Genomic DNA, 25186 nt, shown 5'->3' with positions numbered 1-25186 from the left:
AGCAGCCGTACTCAGCACTCATCGTCGGTTCTTCAGTTATTACACCGTCTGTTCACACGCTTTGCCTTCGTCTGGCAAATGCATCTTTCCCCGAGCAGCTCGGTCACTTTATTTACATTTCTGGAGGATTAGGAGGCGAAGAAGAGGTGGAAACTAATCCGCCCTAAATATAGACTATTAAGTACCTAGTATTATATCCCTTAAAAGATACACAAACAGTAACTAATGATTAAGTAATGAGTAATTAATGGGTCTACTGAGGAACTACTAAGTGTTACATTTCACTGTATAGATACACAAACAGTAACTAATGATGAAGTAATTTGTCAATAATGATTAATCATGTTAAGTAAAACATAATACTGAGTAGTTCCTCAATAGGCTCATTAAGTACTGATAACTTAATCATTAGATAATCTTTGCGTGCTGCTTGGAGTCAGGAGGTTGTTATTGATCAGGAACAGCTCATGATAACGTGATCAGTATTCACAGATCTCTCCCAGTCTGTCCTTCAGTGTCTCCTCATTATCAACAACACAGTCCTGAAATCACAGTTTTTCAGGAATTACTAATTAGTGATTCATTAATAATGTCATTCCTCACTCGCTCTTCATTAACTACTTTACTGTGTTCTTTGTTCCACATCAGCTGATGGAGCATTTGTTCGTCCTGACCTTCCTGGTTTCCAGTTCTTGTCTCAGACGTTTAATTTCTTCCTGACTTTGTTCTTGTTGTTCCGCTCTCTGTTGCATTTCAGCTATCTGAGCTTTCATCTGTTGCATTTCAGATATCTGAGCTTTCATCTGTTGTATTTCTCCACGCTGTCTCTCTTGCTCCACTTCCCTTTGAATCACCTCCTTTCTCCACTGCAACATCTCGGTGTCGTGGTAGCAGCCACCATTTTCCTTCACCATGGTCTCGATCTTGTTCAGCAGATCACTGACTTGTGTGCGGTTTGTGTGATCTTTGTTGTTGAACACCTGGTATCTGCCTCCACAGTCCTTCAGAAGTTGTTTGACGAAATCATCACAGTTTTCGACATAACTCTCCAGCGACTGATCTTCCAGTTCGTCTCCTCTGGTGAAGATAATGATGATAAAGTCTTTGGACTTCTTGCCGAACACCGTTTTGATCAGTTCCAGCGAGTCTTTCTCTATTTGCGTGAGGTTCCCGATCTGCATCACCAGTAAGAAGACGTGAGGACCAGGAGACAACATGCTGATGCATCTGTGAAACTCCTGTTGAACTTCGTCATCGGATAGAGTCTCATCGAACAGCGCAGGAGTGTTGACCACAGCAACAGGCCGTCCATCGATCTCTCCTGTTGCTCTCTCACAATGCGTCGTCGCTGGCTTCGGGGCGATTCTGGGTATGAAATGCTTCTTGCCTAAGATGGTGTTTGCTGTTGCACTCTTCCCACTGCCGGCCTTCCCAACCAGCACCATCCTGAGAGGCTCTCTGCTCTGATGTTCATCATCACCTACAATCTCACTCTGCGGCTCAACTTTAAGTCTTGAAATGTTCTCCACTAGAGCTTTAGCGAACATGTCTTTTGAGAAGCTTCTGGGTCCTTCTTTTTTCATTTTATCCACCGTGTCCAGCAGCTCTGGAATCTGCTGCTTGTCCTTGATGTTGAGAACAACATATCTTCCTCCACAGCCCTGAAGGAGCTCCTGGATGTCTCTGTTCTTTCTTACAAAGTTAACAACAGCTGAAGCTGTAGGATCTGACTCCACAGTGAACAGAATCATGATGAAGTCATTGACTCGAGAGCTGAATGTGTTCTGGATGGTCTTTAACTCTTTCTTGTCTTCATCAGTGAGGGGACCCACAGGTAGGACCAGGATGAAGGCATGGACGCCCTCAGGATCACAGAGGGAGATACGCCTGAGTGATTCCTCCATCACTTCCTCCTGAGGTTTTCCACACAAGGCAGGCAGCTCCACCAGGGAAACCCAACGTCCACACACCTCTCCCTGACTCTGAACACACTCTGATGAGTTGGAGACTGAAGGAAACTCTGTCTGACCTAAAATGGCCTCAGCTGCTGAAGTCTTCCCTGCTCCTCTCCTCCCACACAGAACCAGGTTTAAAGCTGCTCTGATGTCTTCAGACTTTGGTCTCTGTGGCATCATTAAACCTGCAGCTTCCTCTCCAATCACATCGTGGCTGACGTGATTTCCATCGTTCTCCTTCACAACTTGACCCAAACGTGTCACCAGCTCTGGAAGTTCAAGACTCATGTCCTTCAAGTATCTGTATCCACACATTCTGATCATGTCTTTCAGTGGTGGGTGCTCCATGTATTTGTCCATCAGACCTGGACTCTCCTCTCTGGGTGTTGTTATCAGAACCAGTGAATGATCAAATGATCGATGACTGAAGAGGTTCAGGACTCTGTGGAGCTTCAGTTTGTGTTCCTCAGTGAAGTCTTCAGGCTGTAGAACCAGCAGGAACACATGAGGTCCAGGATCAGAGAGTCTCTCACAGGTTCCTACATTTCTTCTCAGTCTGTCTTCAGACATGTTGGGATGCAGCAGATCTGGAGTGTTGATCAGAACTATGTGTTTCTCGTTTACCCGTCCTCTGACTCTCAGACAGCGGTCTGGTTCTTCCTCAGTGTTGAACTCAGTTGTTCCCAGTATGAAGTTCCCCACTGAACTCCTCGTAGACCAGCTGTTCCCCAGCAGAACCACCCTCAGCTCAGACACTGGAGAGACAATTCGTTAAATTATTTAATCTCCTTTATCAAGTAAAATAAAATGATTAAAGAACTGCTGCAATAATAACAATTTACAGTCAACACATTGAACTCTTATGATAAACTATTAACACTGAATTTAAATCTCATGAAACACAAGAGTAATTCTGACTCAGTTCAGTTTGACTCACTGTGAGGAGGCAGACGTTCAGAGCTGCTTCTGCGTTCACGAGGTCGAAGTTCATCTGTAACTATAAGATACAGATACACAAACATTCCTTCAGTCATTCTCTCTTTTTCATGTAATCTCTGATGGACATGATTTGGACACAGTGGCATCATTCGCATGTGCAGTTATTGTGGGGTTTTGTATTAATAACTGTGATTTACCACGTCTCTACTCTTAAGAATATCTTCTGTCATGTTCCTGTTTGAGTTTCTGTGAATCCTGTTTTATTTTTAAATTGTGCCCTCAAGTGTTGTTTTCATTTCCTGCTCTTGTTTGGTTTTCCCTCCTGTTGTCTTGTGCTCATCACCAGTCTGCTTTCCCTCCACACCTGTTCTGCATCTTTTTTGATTAAAGCAAATGTAACATAAAATAACTCTTATTCATGGGCGCTCGATAAAAAAGCGTCCACAAGATTGTCTGTATACAATCACAAGATGTTTTATTAATGCTAGCTCGTTGGTTATGACTAGGCTGTTGATTTTAATGTCAGATTAAAGAGCCAGTGGACCAGCAAGTCCTGTGTGGCGGTGCCAGCCTTCCTGCACCAGAGACTTAACGGGACAGATCCACCATCCTTCTAGAGATAGACACCGACAGTCACAGTTGGATCTAAAACTATTCCTCTGCCCAGCATTTATATACCTTGACAATAAGAACAGCTCCATCAGTATGTTGTTTGTGGACTTCAGACTGACTGACACACCTTCTCTACATTAGTGCTCAACACTGGAGCCCCTCAGGGCTGTAAGCTCAGCCCCCTCCTGTTTACACTGTAGACCCATGGCTGCACTCCCAGACATCCAGAGAACTCTATTGTGAAGTAAGAGAACGACATCACCAACATCTGCCTCGTTATAAACAACGAAGGGAGATCATATAATGAGGAAGACAGTCCTGCAGAGCGGTGAACAGAAAACAGTCTATTGCTTGATAGAGAATTTAGAAAAACTGTAGTATCAATAAGCTCCAACGTTATCGATTCTGCTGTTGACAGTTTTGAAACAATGAAGCCATTCGTCTATTATGAATTTTCACTATTCCAAATCCTGAACACTGATCTGTGTGGGAGCCTGTCCTGTGCAGGGGGCGGAGGGAGTCAACTTTCAGAAGTGTGTTCATACTTCATGAGAACCGATGCAGATGATGCTCATTGCCATTAGTGCAACCAGTCTTTTGCGAGCCATCTTTCAAAACATCAACATTGAAAAAGACACACAAACAGACGGAGAGATGCACACTTTGACCGCCTTGCTCATAGTTCCTCTCCCGTGTCCCCGTCTACATCAGGCATGTTGTGTTAGCAGGAGCAACAGAGTAAATTAAATTATACAGACATGAGAGTTGTTAGTAAGCATTAGTCAGCTGAATGTTTAGCTATGTGGTCATGAACTCTGACAGTGACGGCATCATCCAAACTGTCCTTCAGATACGCTCAGACTCAAGTATAACTACATCCAGTATTTAGGATACTAATTTAGATATTTTCTGAACGACAGCTTGGATGATGCTTTCATCCTGTCAGACAGAATTCATGATCGCAGAGCTAAACTGACTGACAGTAAAGGTTATGAACCCATGTATGTATATACTGCAGCCTGCTCATACCTGTTACCACTGGATCTTTTTATGTTATGAGTAATTTAATTTGTTTTACATTTCTTTAATCAGACATTATAGAGTCACTAACAGTGAATTGTTGAACATGGCTGTTAAGACAAGTTAAAAATGTTTATGACTTTATTCGATTTATTATTACATTATACTACATGATAGTTATTTGTTAAAAATAGCGCGGCTCAGAATTCAAGAATGTTTTTATAGAGTACAAGAAAATAAAGTAATTATTCTGTTGTTTAATTGTTACATGTTTTCTATGATAAAGGGAAAAAAAAAGAACCAATAAGAGTACCTATAAAGAACCGGATCAATAAGCAGCATTGGTAAGATTAGTGGTGCTGTTGAAATATTAATGATACCCGTCACTACAGCTCAATCAAAAACCAAGCTCAGCAAAACCAAGGAGCTGATCACCATCACTGAGAACCTATCTTGGTCATTACACATCAACACCGTGGTTAAAAAAGCACAGAAAAGTCTCTCCTTTCTATGCAAACTAAATTCTGGAGCAAGATTCTGGTCAACTTTTCCAGAGGAGCAACAGAAAGCATCCTGACTGGAAACATCACAAACTGTCACAGTTCATCACAGTCCAGGACAGGACGGCTCTACAGCGCCCAGAACATCCCTGGTACCATCTACAGAGCATCAGTGACATCAGTGAAGTGAGACGTCTGCACAGAGCTCAGAGATACTAAAAGACAGCAGCCGCCCAGCCACAGTCTGTTCACCCTGCTGCCATCTGACAACAGATACAGAACTATCTGCTGCTGTACCACCAGACTACAGTGCAGCTTCACTCCTCAGACTGTGAGGCTCCTGAACTCATCCTCAACACTCCACCATAAAAGATTTAAAGCTCTGCATAATCTATCACCTCCTTATCTCACGGACCTGCTTCCAATCTACACCCCCTCTCGCTCCCTGCGATCTCCATCAGCAGGTTTACTGGCACCACCAGTCATCAAACTCAGCACAGTGGGTGCGATGGCCTTCTCCCGTGCTGCACCCAAACTCTGGAACTCCCTCCCGCCTCACATCCGCTTACTGGACGCCATTACAAAATTCAAAACTGCTCTTTAAACACATCTTTTTAAACTAGCTTTAAACTAGCCTACTCACTCTAACTACATCAACTGCACCTTATGTTATGACAGTTGAATGAACTTTGAGTTCTGGTTGCAACCTGAACCTGAAGAGTCTGAACAAAGTATCAGATTGTAGTTTTGGACTGTGTTGTTGCAAAAAGATTCAGGCTTGAGTTTGTTTATTTCAAATACTAATTATTAAGAAATAATTAAGAACAATTTTGAAGTACTTGTACTTTATGTTTTCTGCTACTTTATACTTCCACTTCACTACATTTTGGAGGCAAATACTTTTTACATAATTATTTGGCAACTTTAGTTACTAGTTAGTTTGCAGATTACATGTGTCAATAGATCCAAATCAGAAAAATGCTGGATATCAGTGTGATAATCAGTCCACATAGTGTACAGTATGTATATATGGAGGCAGAACAGTTGCAGTGAACTTTGGCATCAAAAACATAAAGTCTGCTGAAAACAAAACCTAGTCACTGGTTTTCAGTTTTAACTTTCTGTCATTGTTTTGCCGTGGGGAGGAGAGGAGGGTCTGAGGGGAGGGCAAGTCTGGATATTTATATTTATCTGATGAGACTTGAAATGAAAAGTGTAAATGGGGTCAAAGACTCAGGTCTCAGTTTCAGGCCTGAGCTCTAGTTTACATACGTAGTAACTGATTGTTGAAGTGAGACTACAGACTGAAGTGAGACTACAGTCACATTAAAGACTTGGTCAGAGGAAACATCTCATTCAGATTATAAATCACATCTGAGGACAAAGTTGATATGTTGACAGAGAGAGAAGACAGAGTGTTATCAGGACTAATCAAGTCTGACTGGACTGACCTGATCCTGCTGCCGCCATGATGTCACTCTGCTGGAAACCTCAGAGACTCGTTCACCTGGAGGGAAGAAGGAACAGAATTTATGTTCTCTGATACTGAACTCTCTGTTTCACCCAGACAGCCATGATTAACTCATGATAGTCAGCTTGATTTATATAAAGTCAAATCACAGTAAAAGTTATCTGGTGACACGTCATCATGAATCCTTGTTAAGTTATGTGTGCCAGTGTTTATATATATATATTTTTGGAAAATCTTTACCCAAAGCTGAGAATGTTAAAATTGAGGGTTGAATTGCTTGAGGGTGAAAACAGTCGTCATACACCAGGAGAGTGGCAGCAACCCTGGATGTTCCTCATGGTACTGTCGCGCTCCAGAAAGACATTTGGAGTCGCGCCTAATTTTAAAACAGGTGCGGTTTTATGGATAAAATAGAGCTGAGAACGACCTGTAGACAGTCATATACACATAAAACCTGAGTTTCACCACAGTTTTAATGTGTGTATCTGTAGAAAATGTCACAGATATGAAGAAAATACACACAAGTCAAAGAGAAATGGTCTGAACAAGTGTTTAGACCATTAGTGCAGAACATAATGATTACACAGGGAAGTTGACCCTTGACCTTATGGATATAAAATGTCAAGATCCCATTATGAACTGATATTTGTGTGAAAATTATTAAATGCACAGAGTTTTGTTAATATGAACTATTTACTTACCGATATTAAATGCAATCACAAACACTCTTCAGATCTCAAACTAAAATCAAATCAAATCTGGTGGAACATTTATGTAGAAAATAGTTGTACGTAAACCTTTTCAAAGTACTTTATAATAAACATTTATGCTCTGAGTGGTAAAATATAGTTAAAGTGTAATCAGAGTTATAAAATCTGTGACTGTAATCTTGGTTTTATAGCTGCTCTCGTCTCAACATGACATCCGTGTTCAGCTTCAGTCTGAACTTTGATTCTTCTTACAGCGCAGCTAATCTGTTAATTTTTAATAAAGGCACCAATGCATATTCCCTGTATCAATAAACTTTGTAGCTTTGGGATTGATTTTTCTCTGGAATTCTGAAATAATTCATTTGCATGTCATGACTTACCGGTGTGTGTGGTGCTGCTGTCTCTGCCTGTCAGTCTCATATCATGGGTGGTTGAAAGTAGATTTTATTTTCAGCTTCAGTTATTCGGTTACGAATACGAGCATTGATTCTGGTCCAGGTAATCACGATCACCTGAGGATTAATAACAAACAGTTTTCACTCATCAGTCTGAGAATATTGTCTTATAATCAAACACATTTGATTTGAATTTCTATTTCAGTTCTGTGTTCTCACCGTCCTCTTTGCTGCCAGGAGCATCGGAGAAATCACACTGAAGCCAAACTCACCTTGGACAACCTTTCCTTCAGACTGGGCAGGACACGGCACAGATCTGACATCAGATAATCAGCTAAGTTAATTATTAACACTCCTCAGATAAGGCCTGAAAGACAGCACCATAAAAGTGTGTGTGTTATGAGTATCTCAATGAGTTTCATGAACACTTAAAACTGACCATTAATTAAGACAAATCATACAACAAATCAGTTTCAGTTAATTATGTAGCCTAATGTAAACCTACACAATAGCCTACTAAATATTCATCTTAAGTAAGTATACTGATAGATTCACATGCTGTAGGATACCAATGACAAACTCTACCGGTGGTCATCATCACGTCATATCTATTATTGATTTTGGGTAGCGTCTAGCTTGTTAAGCAGGTGAACAGTCGGCTAATTCATGCCCAGCTAGTGGCGTTGAGACAGGCTGCTTCACAACAGACACAAATAAATGCAAGTTATAGCTGCGCAACTGAGGCTGAGGGGGCAAACAACACACTCGACTCCATTCATGTATGTGTTACCTGGCTGGTGTGCAGGGAGGAGGTGTGTTCGGGCTGCAGCTGCGCACTGCTGCTGCTACAACGTGCCTCCGTTTGTGTCCGCTCTGCGCGTTCACGTTGACAGAGGTGTGTGCGGGTGCGGTGGGGGGTGGAGGGAATATTAATGGGGCATTATTATCACACGCTTTTAATCGACGAGCAGTCATAGATGATCATGTCAGCATGGGCCACAAAAAAAAAGAAAAGAAAAAGAACGAACTTTCAAAGGGCACTTGCTTGGTCCAGAGGGCAAAGGGCAGGTGCTGTAGCACCACCTAGTGTCTACTTGTGCACGCCACTGATCCAACACCAGGACCAGTGTGACCCAGTGGACTCCCAGAGACACACTGAGCACGTCAGATTTCTGATATGAGGATTTGGTTTAAACATCCTCCAACTCCAGTTTCCTACTTTACAGTTTCCCTCTCCAGACATTTAGAAGTCCTAATCTGTAGCCTATTATACCTCTGACATGTAGGCTATGTAAATGTTTCAAACTTCATAAAACCAACATGTGTTTGTGAGCTTTGTCCTTTTTTAATTGATCTGGAAAACCTTTAGATGGTATCGATTCTCTTTCTTACCCTTCTTTGATATATTTGTGGATGTGGACTTTATAAATTTTTCCTCCCCAACACCTGTTAACACACCTTAACTCATGTGATACGTTTCAGAATTCAATAAAATATTAAATATGTAGCAGATTAAAATGTATTTACCATCACCACTGTTAATGTGATGTTTCATGAGTCGCTGCTATATTTGACCATAATGCTTTAAACTGTTAATTGTGCTGTAATGAACTGAAGGCAGACTCATTGATCTTCTGTCAGTTTGTTCTGATCAGGGTCCGTTTCTTTGGGTCGGGCGCCATCTTGTGGAGCCCCTGCAGACTTGAGTGGTGAACCCCAAAGTTCATGAGCAGTCAGACGGAACATGTCGGTCTGTAACAAACTCCGTCAAAGTCCGTCAATATCTTTATTTGGTACGTAGAAACGTTTTTTCTTTATTCTGTTGTGTTCACAGGGCTTCTAATGACTGTTGTTAATGATTCTGTGACTGTATTAGTCGTGTGTATTTAGTTGTAGAGCCTGCTGCAGATGTGAGGATTCATTTAGGTTCCTAGCTTGATGTTCAATGACTCGTTATATTTAAGCTAGCTAACCCAGACATCAGCAGTTAACCAGCAAACACTCCAGTTACTTCATTATTTTGTCATTATTTTAATATTTTTGTTGGATCTTGGTAGCACAGAAGTTGTGGAGGAGATAATATCTTCTTCTGTGTGATTTATTGTAGCTGTTGAAATGTGTAGTCAGTCTGCTGTCAGTGACTGTTAAATGGCCGTTTGTAGTGGAACGTTAGCAGATGTTGTTAACAGATTGTGTTTGTGTCTCCAGGAGGACGGACAGACGGATGGAACCTGCAGACTGAGGCGGAGTGGGACTCACTTCAGCCCGGAGGATGCTCACTGATGACGGAGAGAGGAGGTGAGCTGGTAGTGACAGAACAAACACCCTCCATGGGAAGAGACGCTTAGTTTAACATTTTGTTATTTGTAGTTAAAATACTATTGATAACAACTATGTATGATATTATAGGATTGTATTCTAAGCAGATAAGTTATTTCAGGGCTTGACACAAACTGTATTACCAAGGAGCACATGAAGAGATTTAGTGACACAATGAAAATGAAATGTTGTGTGTTTTTTTGGTCGTATTAATGCATATTACATACACTTTGACAAAGGTGATTATTTAATGTTTTTTCTTTTAAATTTTAACCTCAGCTCATATAATGACTAATTGTTGTGTATATCACAGCTAGACAGATACAACTGTTGTACATACATTGTACCATTAAAACTATTTTTCTAATTTCCACTATAAAGGGCAACTTACCTGTATTTTGTCCCATATTCCAAATGCATGCTATTTCCCTTGTGTCCTGTAGGAGGCTCTGCCTCATCATAAAACTACATGCAAACCCTCATGCAACTGATAAATGATCATTTACAACAAAGAATGTTCCATGTGAAAACTGCCATGAAAATACTATAAATCAAATGTATTTGTTGTTTTTTCATTGATTAAAGAGTGGCATCGTGTAAACAAACTGATATTTGAAGGGTTAAAATCCTAAAAAATTAGTGAATATTTGGTCGTTATTATCAGGACTGATGCTGGTTGAAAAATGTAACCCACTGAAAGTTTAAGATGATATTAATGTATTGTATTTTATTGACAGTTTTTGACACGAAATCCAAAGTGTGATGTATACATTAAAAACCTTTTTTATTCTATCAGCTGCATCAGGGTTGAACTAGGGGTCGACTGATTTGGCTTTTTCAGGGCCAGAAGTGATTATTTGAAATCAAGGAGACTGAAAACTGATATTTGTGATCAATATTCATTTACAGTAAAAATGTCCAACAGCCAGTGATGACCAATTTAATTAAGTACTGTTCTTCAGTACATTTTCAGGGACTTAACTTGAGTATTTCCTTTTTCTGCTACTTTCTGCTTCCTCTCCAGCACATTTATGAAAATCATTTCATTACTAGCTACTTTGCAGATTCAGATCATTCAGTGTTTATAGGCTGTTTACTGTGACGTGTTACCAATCAGATGCTGTTGTGGACGGGACGTTCTGTAAGAGGATTAAATCAGATGTTTTTGTACTGTAAACATCTTCAAGAAACTTAAGGAAAACCAAAAAGTTTAATGTTTGTTAATGTGTTTCCTGTCTGTAAGTAGACTCACATTTTAAACAGCCTGACTGAACTGAACTGACTGTTTTAGACAGTTTGAACTTTAACTTTATCCAAAATGTTGCCCATTAGTGCACTGATCTTAAAGTGTAACACTGTTTAGCAGTTGATAAGTTTGATCACCTTCATATGATATATTAGTTATTGACAGAGTACTTCTTTCTCTTTATCCAGTATTTCATTCACACCATCATTTCCTGACTTTTACTGTCAAACTTGAGCAGAGGACCAGCATCCAGACTTCAGGTCAAGGTAGGACTGTTTATTTTAGGAGGGGCTGCTCATTCATGCTACCGATTCAACCAATGATAAGATATGTTATTCATCAGGCACCTTTCATGATACTCAAAGACATTTCACCAAATTACATAAAAGTAAAATACATTGAAACCGTCACATCAGAAACAAAGAAAAACACGAGGTTAAAAGCAGTTCTGAAGGTTCTGATCAGTTCAGCAGACCTGCTGTTGACTTCAGACGTTCAGAGCTCAAATAATTTCACAACAATTCTCAGTGAGAATTAAAATGCTCACATGTTGTCATATGGTCAGTTAAAGGAAGAGTGAGTAAGAATTGGCTCCCTGTTGAATTCATACTGCCGACAAATAGAGGGAGCATATCACCAGAGTAGCAGCTGCTAACTGCATTCTGTTCCATGAATATAATTATTGTTAGCTAGTTAGCTCAGTTAGCAGTGCAGCTACTAGACTACCTGGGGAGTGTGGATGTTTCACTGTTTGAACTGGAGCTTTGGACAAAGGTTTTTAGGCACAAGGTTAGCTGGTTAGCATGCTACTTCAGTAGGCAACTCTGCAACACAACAGATAGACGTCTTTGAAATAATGTTAAAACTGTTTTGTCTTCACATTCCGTTTTTTTTTTTATGTTTTGAACTAAAAAGAAAAAAAAAAAGAAAAAAAACGACATTTAATGGGAAAATCAGAGTTGATTGATTCTTAACTTCCCTAACCTGCACATTCTCAAATTAAGAATGAAGTATCTTCATCAAGACAAGTGAAGTGTTACGACCAGTGCCGAGGGGAAAACCTGGTGCAACGAGAGTGAAACTCCCCCCTTTCCCCATCCTCCAAGCACCAGCAGCAATAGCATTTTTAAGTGGTTTTATTAACAAACATGGATTGTACACAAACATGCATGCTGGAACAATGGAGGAGAGAGCCCACAGTAACTGGAGAGAAGCCGGCCTTTAAACCCTCATCTTCCAGGCAAGAACAAATCAGCTCCCAGGGACACTAATTAATACACTAAATCAGTAACACTATGTGACCACACCAAAAGTGGACTGCAACAACCACACACAAAAGGCAACACTCTGTAGTCACCACTACACAAAATGTTACCAGCTTACACTGGAGCTGCAACCACAAGTGTCCCAACAAAAGTAGAGTCCAGTTACCACAAACAAAAAGTCACAAAAGTTACTGCACACAAGTATTAATTAGGGCCACACATCACAACGTGACCAACACAAAAGCAGCCATCTCACACAAAACCACGTTTCTGTGCAAATTATAAAACGAAGGGAAACTGTAGAGACACCCCAACGTGACCTGCCTACAAAAGGTGGCTAACTCACCTAGCTAGTCTTCAGTGGCTTGCTGAGCTCGAGGCGTCTTTAAATGCTGAATTCAGTGAATCACAGAAGACCAGGAACCTAGTCAACTGCGAAACACTGAAGCGTACCCCCACCCAGGATTACCACCAAAAATAAGAAAGGCAAAATAACAAACATGGCAAATCCTTGAAAGTGCCCAGCAGCCATCTGGTCAGGGTGCTCAGACAGACACACAACATGCAGCAACAACTTAACAAAAGAGATGACCACTACACTTAACTAAAGGCCACTTACACAAACACAAACTAAACCAAACCACATCTTCCTCACCTCATGGACATTCAGATCCCGGACGAGCCCCCATTGTTACGACCAGGACCTAGGGGAAACCCTGGTGCACCAAGAGTGTGAGACTCCCCCTCTTCCCCATCCTCCAAGCACCAGCAGCAATAGCATTTTTAAATGGTTTTATTAACAAACATGGATTGTACACAAACATGCATGCTGGAACAATGGAGGAGAGAGCCCACAGGAATGGGAGAGAAGCCGGCCTTTAAACCTTCATCTTCCAGGCAGGAACCAATCAGCTCCCAGGGACAACCTACAACCACTCAAACACAACTGCAACCAATCACACACTCATACTCTCACTCAGGTAAAAAGGGATACAGACAAACATTTATGACCTCTAGGGTCGTAACAGTAGGATGATATAAGAAACATATTAAACTTTACTCCAGTGTCCAGTTGACACAGTTTGTCTCTGTGGCTGTAGATCTCCACCCATCTGTGATGAGGGCAGCTGATGGTTGGTGGATAATGCCTAGTTTCTACAGGCTGGGTTCAAAGGTCCAATTTGAAAGAACTCCAACTTGTCAATTCTGACGCTTTGGGCTGACAGCCGACCTGACCTACAATCCCAATGTGTGGTATTTGTCAGAAATGAGACTCAAAAATCAACTTTCTTAAAGATTAGACCTTTAACAGACTGACTAATGCACACATGAAGGACAATTATAGCAGGATTCATTGAGGTGATGATGTCACACGGTTAAGAATAGAGGACATACCCACCTTGAGTTAAACCGTCTCTGCAAAGTATTTTATCTGGTTAAAGTTCTGTTAATCTCTGTATTTAATTAGGAAACCAAAATGCTCCTAAACAACAAACCAAACAGACATCAGAGGCTCTTCCAGATATCTGAGACCTTTCTGAATCTACACTCACATCTGTTCTTGTGAAACGTTGTAATGACCAAAGTGCTGCCCTGAATGTAACATTTACATTAAAGTGTGGTTCAAATGCCGTCACGTATTTTCGCTTCGTCCATTTTATTTTCATCGAGGATGATTTTGGGACGCCACTTGTGCGAACCTGCGATGATCAAATATCCCAGCATGCATTTTTTTATCAACCAGCAGCAGTGATGGAGGACACGAGCCAACAGAGACGTGTAAGTTATCATTTTTATCTCCAACTGTTGTTGTTGTCACCAGATTAAGTTTTAGAAGTTAGCTCCAGCTGCCAGGTGAGATGAGCTGTCAGGTCAGCTTACATGGTCCTCCCAGTTAGAACAGATTTACAGATAAACTTTATTTTAGAGTTGGAATTTGAAAATTTTAAATTAATAAGGATGATGTATAATAAGTATGATGTGTAAGATGTGTGAATAAAATCATAATCGTCTTTAACACGATGAGAGGAGAAGACAACCCACAGCTCTTTTCACTGTGTTGCATAGAGCCTATAAGCAAAGAGGAAGTTTGTAAAACATGTCTGAAATGTGACGGAGTTTGGAAACAGCGTCATGGCAGCTCAGGTGCAGACCTCAGGTTCTCTTCTCTGTCCTGGGGGCGACATCTTGTGGAGCTCCTGAAAACTACAGTCACACACTGTTTACATGCATCACATGAAAAGAGAAAACAAAGAGATCTATGTAGTGAACAAATATCAGGGATATTACTTGACTGTTTAAGTTTTTAACTGTTAGGACATCATGAGACACATTCAATCTGTGGAAATGACTAAAACTGACTAACATCAGCCACTGAGTCCTGAAGTAATCTATTACTGAGGTTGATTCAGATCTGATGTGTTTCAGCTGCTGAAGTTGTTACATTTGTACATGTGTAGTAAACTGTAGTAGTCTTTGGATACTTTGAATACTTGAGAGTATCTCAGTAACAGTTTTATCTAAAGAAGAATAAAGTACATAAATAACTAGAGAGGTGAATAAAGACGTGTCAGACTGAACCCACTTCCTCCCTCAGTGTCTCCTGCAGGTAGAAACAAAGCAGTCACACTGAACTACAGGAAACACTTTATTCATCTTTTATCATGTCAAAATAGTTGAGATCCATTTACTCCTGTCTAATATAAATACCAGTATGTACACACACACACAGAGACAGTGTCAAGAAAGTTGGGAGTCATACACTCCTGTCAGACACAAATGCAAGAAAGGGACATTATACTTAGTCCTGAAATGATTCTGCAATATATCAAAACTTTGCTTGCTGCATTGTGTTTGCCATAAATTCATTGGAAAGTGTTAAACCATTACATTAAAGGTGTGTTGAAATAGGAAGTGAAGAGGAAAGGGCAACACGGGGTGTCTGTGAAAAAGAGGAAGTGTTACACTCAAGGCTCTGTCTGTCATTCTGTCTCTGATGATCATTTTTGACTTAGTATTAACTTTGCAAAGTTAAAGGAGGTGTAAGGTGTAACCATGATGTATTGAAGTTTAGAGATCTAATGAAAATCAGTAAAGAAACAGTGTTGAGCTGAGGTCATGAGAAAGTGTTAAAGAACTGGTCAGGTCAACGTGAGGCCAAAAGGATGTGTCGAAATTTGATCACGCTTTGGGCACGGGCACAGACCGTGACCTAGGCATGTTGGATCATTATGAAATCGTCAGCCGTCATCAAGGGACTATTAGTCATTGAATGGAGAGATGGTGGGAAAATGTCCTCATAAGGACATAAATCCGTGCCACTGTCCAAAGCAAGAGAGAAGCGTTATGAAATCTTAATCAAGGGGTTATCAACCAGTTTTGCCAACATGCTGTGGATTACAATTTGGATATTGGAGTACTTTTGTTCACGCTGCTGGCGTGAAGTTTGGACTTTGAGGAAGTTACGAGAGCTCCGGCTGGGTTGGTGATTTGCCTCAAGGACTTGGATTTTCAGCAGGAAGGGAAAGGCAAGCCATGGACAGACATGACCCTCTCCATCTCACCTAAATTTAAGTATTTCTAACCAGGCCTCAGCTCTTTTAGATTAATTTGTTATTTGAAGTATTGTGATTTATCAATAAGGATTTTTGATAATGATTGATAGTAATTGAAACAAGTATTGCGCTGTATGCTTTGCCCTTGCTAAAATCTATGCAATAAAACCTACATAATATAGTTAAAGTTGTGGACATTGATTTTATGTCTCTTTGACTGGAAGTAAAAGTCAGGTGTTAAGTGTGCATAATATCTTAAAGGTTCTTAAAGGTTACTCTAGCCTACCAAATTGAAACAGGCCCTTAGGGTTTACCAAAAGCCCTTAAAATCAAACCTAGCACCATACCAAGAGCCCAGATCATTTAGAGGAGAGCTGCCATTAATGGGCGTGGCTGGTGGCTGTATCTGACTCAAGGGCTATTCATGTCAGGTGCCGTACCAGAGGAAGCAGGGTAGACGTTCGGATTCAGGCAGTTAGAAGCTAGGCGAGTCTCCTCGTCACCAGCTTAAACATCCCCATTTAAAATTCCCACTTTTTAGTAACCTTTTATGGGTTATAGGGATCTAACCCTTTATAACGGAGAGCTGGTCGAGTACCTCCTGGACAGGGGTAAAACTCGGGATCTTACAATCATGACAAAGAAACCAAAGATCACAGACAGAACTATTTAAGATTCATCTGGATTTTTTTAAGTTGATGTAATCAGTTACAAAACATGTAAGAAAAACATAAACATTAACTGTCTATAATGGCATTTTTAAAATAATTTTTATATGAACACTTGATATGTTAATATATAATATTTGACCTTTAATTTCACTTACAAACTGTCAGGCAGGGGGTTAGAGGGAAGACTATGGATAAAGGGAAAGTGGACCCAAATGCAGTTTTACACGAGAGGCAAGGATATGGGGAAACAAAAAGCGAGCTTTATTTTAAAGCTGAGTCCAAAAACCAAAAGCAGACAAAACGGGGGCAAGAGGCAAAGTAGCAACCAAAAACAGCAAGACAAAGTAACAACTAAAAGGCAAGACAAAGTACAAAGGAAAAATCAAAGTTCAAATCAAACATCAGAAATCAAAATCCAATGAACACATACCATGGGGACACGAAGACCATGAACAGGAGCAGACGCAAGACTGGGAGCATGGACAAAGACAGAGGCTGACAAATACAATGACCAGACAAGGAGTGAAGGGAACACACAGACTAAATAAACAGACACTGATGAACAGACGAGGAACAGGTGAGGTGGACCAACAGGTGAGATAATGAAGGGGAGGAGCACATGAGAACATGAAGGGAACAAAACAATAGACAGAGGGAGCCAGAGGGAAGAACATAGGAAAATACACAGGAGAACTTAAAGGACACATGAGGGCATGGAAAAACAACACACAAGACAAGATACAAAGACACGGAAATCAAATACAAGAAACCACAAGACAAAACCAGACACAAGAACACAACGAACAAGAATCTACAGTCATGACACAAACATCATGTTCTTTCTCATAATCTTTCTTTACTGAGCGGTTGTCTGTTTCTAATTTGTAAATAAATCACACAAACAATAAAAGGAAAGAAAACAATCAGCAAAACAAGAAATTATTCACAACTCAACCGTACAGAAGAAAACAAAACATCATAAAGACTTTCTACAAAGTAAACACGTGTTGATGTTTAACCGACACGTTTTCACAATCACAGAATAGAACAGAATTTCTTTACACAGCAGTGCAGTGACATCATCCGTCCACTGGGTGGCTCATGAAACACACAAACAAACAGTAGTTTAACTTTACTTAACTGTTCCTCTCTAGATCATTTTGAACCAGAACTAGTCAATGACTGATGTCAGAGATTCATATTAACACAGTTTCCTTCTCTCACTTGTCTTCTGTCTTGTGTGAGCTGTAACCTTAGCCCTGTGAGACAGTTAATACATCTCTCTATAAAAGCAAGGAATCTCTGTGTGTGTGTGTGTGTGTGTGTGTGTATACCTCAAATATCTCTGCGGATCAGGATCAGACTGAGCTGAGAGTTTCAACATGGCTGCTGCGTGGTTCAAGGATGTGCGACTTTGCATTTGTTTGGCCTGCAATGATACCGTTAATTAAATATTTCATAAATGCTTTACAAATTCCATGAATTGTGCACCAGAGCCAATCACTGCAGAGCCCACCGCGACCCCCCCACCTTAAGAAACAAGCAGATTTATACCTGCAGCGGCGCGAGCTGGACCGGGATTTTCCTGGCAGTTCGGTCCCGTTCTGTTCTGTTCTGTGCATCTAAACTGACTGTTGTGTATTAATGAGACTAAAAGAGTCCGGACCGAGTCTGTTCGGGTCTGAGGAGATCCGGAGACGCGCGGACAACAAAGTGGAATCGGAATCTGTGGATGTTCGTGTGTAGCTAGCCGCTAGCTAGCAGCTAGCCCACACGGCCCACCTCCCGAGGCGACGGACCGGACGCATCAGCACATCCAAAACCGGACCTAGGGTAAAGGCAAGCAGCAAGTTTGGTTGTTGAGGAACAGAAAGTTGTGGGAGGGACGGAGGCAGATGAACGACAGGCAACGATGGTGGGACAGCGATATTGAGGGTTGAGAGATTTGTGACATTTAGCGTGTTTGGAGTGTATAGTTAGTGTGTTATGTAGTGTTTGGTGTGTTTAGTGAGTAGTGGAGTCGTTTTTTTGTTTAATGAGTCAAAACAATGCGGAGATGCTGAATGAGCATTGCCTGCATTTAAATGTAAAAAGTTACATATAACTTTGTAAATTTTTAAAATGTATGCACATATTTAGCAAACAACAATTTATATTTGCATTATAAGTAATAAAAAATGGTTTGTTAAACATAGTTGTGGTTTAAAGTAAAAAAATCTAACTTTTTCTACTCGGATTTTATGGTTTTTTTGTGATTTTAGGTCCATTGTGTTAATACAGTATGTCAAAATGAAAAAATAACTGTACAGTCACACATGTGAGGTTGTGCTGAAAATAACGACACCAAGTAAATAATTTTTAAGGTGAAATATAATGGCAAAATCAAAAATAGTCAAAAACAGCCAATTATACCCTGGAATATCGGATTTCACAACAGACCTAAATATCCCCGACGTCCCACCTTCAAACACAGCCTCATTTGGCCATCCATGAAAAAGCTCCTTAACCTCCCACTTTTCTATAGGAATACATTTTTCTTACGGGCACTGCACTAGTGTATGTAAATGTAAATACATGTTTCTGGAAAAAATTACTGTTGCTATTGTTACCTCCAGTTAAATGTTGTACACTTAAATATTTGGACACCTGACAGCCGATGAAGTATTTTCTGTGTCCATGTTCTACGTTACAGTACAACCCACTGCTCCTCCTGAGGTTTGTTTGACACAAGTGAAAGATTTCTTCCTTCAGAGTTTCACTTATTGAATCCGAACCATGACTTAATCTGACTCCACCATGAGCCCTCTTCACTCACAAGCTTCTTTATCAAGTCATTCATTTGTTTTTCATGTTGTTCCTGCAGTTCTTTCTTTTCCTCCTCAGTTTTCACTTTTTTCATTTCTTCTTGGTAGTTTTTCAGTAAATCATAGATTTTTCCAAGATTATTTTCATTTCTTATCACACATTTTACCAAGTTACAAATTTCACCAAGATGTTGTTCCTTCATCTCTTCTTCTTTTTTCTTCATCTCTTCTTCTTTTTTCTTCATCTCTTCTTCTTTGTGGACTTTAAGAGCCTTTAAGAGGTCGTATTGTTCATCTTTGTCTTTCATTTGTTCCTCGTGTTCTTTCTTCTGGTCTTCAAGCTTCTTGTTGTATTTCTCTTTGAACTCATTGAACTCTTCAGCTTTCTCTCTGGCTTCTTCTTCATACGTCTTCTTCAGATTCTCCATTTTCTGCTTATATTTCTCCTCCATGTCTTTTCTCTCTTTCTCCTCTTGTTCTCTTCTCATTCGATCCTCTTCTTTTCTTTTCTTTTCATCATTTTCTCTTTCTTGTTTATATTCTTCTCTCAGTTTTATGAGTCTTGTTTGTTCCTCCTGTCGTCTCTGTTCATCTTCTTGAAGTCGTTTTTTCCACCATTCCTTTTGTTTTTTCTCCCAGTTCTCTCGTTCTCTCCTCATCTCTTCTCTGCTCTCCTCCAACTTTCTGTCAGTGTTTTCCTTTGATTCTGACTCTGATCTGATTTTTTGTTCCAAAGCTTCAACTCTTTGTTTCCACTCCTGTCGTTTGAATTCTTCCTCTTGTTTTCTCTTCCTGTCTTCTTCTTCTCTCATTTCCTGTTCTTTCTTTCTCTCCTCACGTTCTCTGTTGATGTTTTCTTCCTTTTCTTTAAGTTGTTTTTCTCTCTGTTTTCTCTCCTTTTCTATTTCTGCTCTCTGTTCTTCCATTCTTCTTTTCATCTCATCCATCTCTTCTTCATGTTTTCTTTTTAGCTCCTCCCTCTCTCTCCTCAACTCTTCTTCCTTCTCCTTCAGGATTCTCTCCATCTCTTTCTGTATCGCTGCCTCGGCCTCTTGCAGCATCTCATTAGTGTAGCAGCTGCCTCCATTTGTCTTCACCATGGTGTCGATCTTGGTGATCAGCTCACTGACCTGCATGTGGTTTTGTTTACTGTAGTTATTAAACACGTGGTATTAGGGCTGTCGCGGTTGAGGAATTCCCCCTGCGGTGAGTCAGGGCGGCTCAATATTGCGATATGCGATATTATTGCACCATTTAAAAAAAAATAAATAAATTTTATCTAGCAAATTTGTTTGTTAATTACTAAACTCATTGCAATATTTCCATGGCGCATTTAAAAAAAGTTATAAAAAAAGACATGGCAATTATATAACACTTTTTGTTTTACTGAATGCAGATCAAAGGGCGGTAACAGCACAGATGCAAGATGCACGTTGTTTCTCCTACTGATTTAACTTAAAAACAAAATTCAGGAGAGGGCTGAACTTTTAAATGCAAAGTTTGCTACAACATCTTGCTGAAATAAAAAACAAGTGCCCGTTTAGTTTTTTTAAATTAAGTATACAAAATGAGATGTACCAGGCACTACAATTTTACATTCACACATACACAAAAAGGACAATGATTTATAGCTCGGTCATGTCCTTGTTACGCGCAAGGAAAACAAGCATGTTAACCTTATGCGGTTTGAGAGAGGATCTGAGAGGGGTGATAACATTTCCAGCGACACTGAAAATCCTCTCGGATGGTGTGCTTGTCGCGCAAATACACATGTACTTGCGTGCGACTGTGGAGAGCAAGGCAAATCTCTCCTGGTTGTTGCGCCACCATGTCAGGGGGTTTTCATTAGGGTCGATGGGTTCCTCCTGCAGGTAGCGAGTGAGCTCCAGGTCTGCTCTGGCTCTCTTTGGGACGGTTGCAGACATGCTTGTCCGTGACTTCAGCAGGTCTCCGAGGGTTTTTTTTTTTTGCCGCTGGTGGCACCGCTGTCTGCACCAAGGACTCTGGCTGGGCAGCAGCTGACACACTGGCACCGCTCCCTCCATCTTCCATGTCTAATATCTCCTTGATCAGCGCACACTTTGTCTCATCCTCCAAATCATCATCAAAACTGTTGCCCCGATATCTTGGGTCCAGCAAGCAGGACTTTGCCAATGTTTTCTGTAGAGCAGCTGGTCTGTACTTCTCCTCAAGAACACTGCACATCTTCCACTTGATATCCGAGGTCAGAGTGGTGTCCTCGTCTGATGGTTTTAAAACATCTTCAGTGAGGAGTTTCAGGACAGGTTTAATGGATGACACCGTGACATAGTTCTCGCCAGAAAGCAGATCCATAAATTCAGCCGCTGGCTTTAATGCCGCGTTCACCGACTCCAAAACTGCAATGTCCTGCCAGCTGGGGATGAGATGCTGATGCCGCCGATCATCCAGAACTCTTTTTATAGCGGGGATTTGCTCCAAGACTCGGGCCACCATTTTCTGTTTGGAGCCCCATCTTGTTGGACAGTCCTGCATGGACGGAGTAATGGCCGTATAATTACTGAACTGAAATTACACCTGCTTATTATTATTTTTTAATTAAAAGTCAACATTTAACATTATTTTGTGTTTCGGTGTATTTTCTTCTAAACCAAAAATATTTTTTAAGCATCTCAATCTCAGCTACAACTGCTCACTTAGGTTGCATCTATATTTTATGTATTTCAGGCAACATTTTTAAAACATAATTCATATTTTTTAGTAAAGTTATTGGGCCTATCTAAAAAGGACACACATATATATATGCATGGTAGGTGTTTATTTTAAGAAATCATAATATGAACGCTCAATGATAATTGTGTTATTAAGTGGACTTACAGTGGGTTACAATTAGATCATAAATATAACTTCTGAAAGCTAGTTTACCATTATGAGTCCGTGCTGCGGGATTTGGAGCTCCACTTGCGCTTTCGCCAGATCTCTCCTCTTCAGCCAGCTCTGGGAGAACGCACCTACTAATGTGTGACACAGACCCATTGCTCGGGATGTGCGATCTTTAACGCTTGCCATTGCGTTTGTCACTGCCAGGTGTAAATTATGTCCGAAGCAGTTAAGCCACTTCCAGCTCAATTTTCTCACTGCTGCGGCGATGTTTGCCCCGTTATCCGTCGTTATGCACGCCAGCTTCTTCTCATCCAGGGACCACTCATCAAACGCGCTGCGTAGAGCCTCTGCGATGTTGTCGGTTGTGTGATTCTGGGGCATAAACACTGTTCCGAGGCGGCGTGATTTAAGAGTCCAGTCTGTGGTCAGGTAATGTACAGTTAGACTCATGTAAGGAGTCATATTCACACTTGACCACATGTCAGTGGTGGCAGAGAAAAAGTCCACACTTTTGAGCTCACTCTGAACCGATGCTCTAACTGTATTGTACATTTTCGGCACAGCAGTTTCTGAGAAGTAGGTTTTCCCTGGCAACTCATATTGCTTGTCAAATTTCTGGAGAAGCGACTTGAATGCAGGTTTCTCCACAGTGGAAAACGGCACCATCTCCTCAACCAGATACCGTGTAACAGCGCCTGTGAGGTGTTTATGTCTGTCACTGTCTCTGCTGTACTTGGCGACTCGAGCAAAGGCTTCGCTGACTCCAAGCTGTCGGCTGGCACCGGCATGAGCTGCCCCGCGACTCTGTGTGGCAGGAGGCGGAGGCAGCCGCGCCTCAATAGCTGGATGGTAGCTTGCTAGGTGAGCCCTTAAATTCGTCGTGTTTCCTCGTTTTACTTGAACCGTTTTGCCGCAGACTTTACAGATTGCCTCATTTAAATTGGCTGGCTCCCCCTTTTCATTTGGCTGAAAGCCGAAATGCTCCCATAGGGGCGAAGTTTCATTTAGTTTAGATACCAGTGCAACTGCCATTGTCTCCTTCTCAACGTGTGTTATGGTGGGGTCAGGTCACGTGCGGTGATGGCGGTGGCCCGTTATGCAGCGCGGTGGGCTTCTTAAAATCGCGATATTTCATGTTTGCGGTAACCGCTACAGCCCTACGTGGTATCTTCCTCCACAGTCAGCCATCAGTTTTTTAAAGGAATCATCACATTTCTTTTCGATATATTCATCGATGGACGTTCCCTCGTGTTCCAGTGTATCTCCTCTTGTGAAAAGAATGATGGTGAATCTCTCAGCATTCTTCCCGAAGCCTTCCTTGATAAGTTCTAATGTCTTCTTCTCTTCTGGTGTAAATCTGCCAATTTGTATCACCAGCAGGAAGACATGTGGTCCTGGAGCCAGAAGACTGATGCATTTCACCATCTCCTCATTAACCTCTTCACATGACAGAGTTGTGTCAAACAGACCAGGAGTGTCGACCACAACGACTGGACGACCGTTTACTACAGTCTGTTCTTTCTGACAACATTTGGTGACTGATATTTGACTTGATTCAGCTGTAAACTTCTTTCTTCCCAGAATGGTGTTTCCTGAAGAGCTCTTCCCACAGCCAGTCTTCCCTATCAGCACAATCCCGAGACACTCTGGGCTCTGTTCTTCATCAGCACCTGTGAAATATAAAGACACAGAGTTACTTAAATATTCACAGTTGCTGCAGTATAGGATCCAGAAAGTCGTGTAGAAATGTTGTAAATACTGTTTAAATTCAAATTACTTACAAGTGATCTTGTTATCCTGACTCAGCCTCTGAAGTTCAGCTTGTTGTCTGTGGATTTGTTTCTCTTGTTGTATGATTTTATCCATCTGTGCATGTGCCAGTGTTTCAGTTGTATAGCAGTGTGGTTTGTTTTTAGACTGGCTATTTTTATCCACCGTGTCCAACAGCTCTGGGATCTGCTGCTTGTCCTTGATGTTGAGAACAACAGATCTTCCTCCACAGCTCTGAAGGAGCTCCTGGATGTCTCTGTTCTTTCTTACAAAGTTAACAACAGCTGGAGTTGTAGGATCTGACTCCACAGTGAACAGAATCATGGTGAAGTCAGTGACTCGAGACCTGAATGTGTTCTGGATGGTCTTTAACTCACTCTTGTCTTCATCAGTGAGGGGACCCACAGGTAGGACCAGGAAGAAGGCATGGACGCCCTCAGGATCACAGAGGGAGATACACCTGAATGATTCCTTCATCACTTCCTCCTGAGGTTTTCCACACAAGGCAGGCAGCTCCACCAGGGAAACCCAACGTCCACACACCTCTCCCTGACTCTGAACACACTCTGATGAGTTGGAGACTGAAGGAAACTCTGTCTGACCTAAAATGGCCTCAGCTGCTGAAGTCTTCCCTGCTCCTCTCCTCCCACACAGAACCAGGTTTAAAGCTGCTCTCATGTCTTCAGACTTTGGTCTGATGGTCTCTTCACTGCAGGTGAGGAAGGCTCCTCTGTTTTCATGGACAATGTTCTCAATCTTCTGCATTAATGACCTGTGGTTGTCTTCAGACATGTTGTAGTGTCTTCCTCCACAGTCTTTAAGGAGTTCATTAGCAGAGAGAGTCATTTCATTCCCCTCATGTGTGATGATGACCATCGAGTGTTTTAAAGCATCTTGACCAAACAAACTCAGGATGAACTTCAGAGTTTCTCTGTTCTTCTCTGTAAACTCAGAAGGATTCGCTAACAGCAGGAGAACATTTGGTCCAGGAGGACAAAGATTGATGCATCTCTTCATCTCTTCTCTCACGGTCTCCTCAGACAGACTGAACATGTCTGGAGTTTTAACTACAGTTAGAGGATTTCCTCTCCAC

The 25186-nt window shown here is 41.1% G+C and overlaps 1 protein-coding gene and 1 long non-coding RNA gene across 2 annotated transcripts; one reads left to right on the top strand and one right to left on the bottom strand.

Moving 5' to 3' along the window:
• LOC115581356 (GTPase IMAP family member 8-like) lies at window positions 1-25044 on the bottom strand. The gene is made up of 2 exons (XM_030416380.1): window positions 24782-25044; window positions 1-2115 (listed from the first exon to the last, which is right to left on the bottom strand). The coding sequence occupies exons 1-2, from the start codon at window positions 24967-24969 to the stop codon at window positions 645-647; spliced, it is 1659 nt and encodes a 552-aa protein (XP_030272240.1). The 5' UTR covers window positions 24970-25044; the 3' UTR covers window positions 1-644.
• On the top strand, window positions 8584-11441 carry LOC115581405 (uncharacterized). Its single transcript, XR_003984033.1, has 3 exons — window positions 8584-9395; window positions 9811-9900; window positions 11356-11441. It is a non-coding gene; the product is annotated as an uncharacterized LOC115581405 (long non-coding RNA).
• Window positions 25045-25186: the final 142 nt, after the last annotated feature.

The sequence above is a fragment of the Sparus aurata genome, chromosome 5 (assembly GCF_900880675.1).
Source record: "Sparus aurata chromosome 5, fSpaAur1.1, whole genome shotgun sequence".
NCBI classification, from domain to species: Eukaryota; Metazoa; Chordata; class Actinopteri; order Spariformes; family Sparidae; genus Sparus; species Sparus aurata.
The sequence above is the reverse complement of the archived record's forward strand: the minus strand, read 5'-3'. Positions and strand labels throughout refer to the sequence as shown.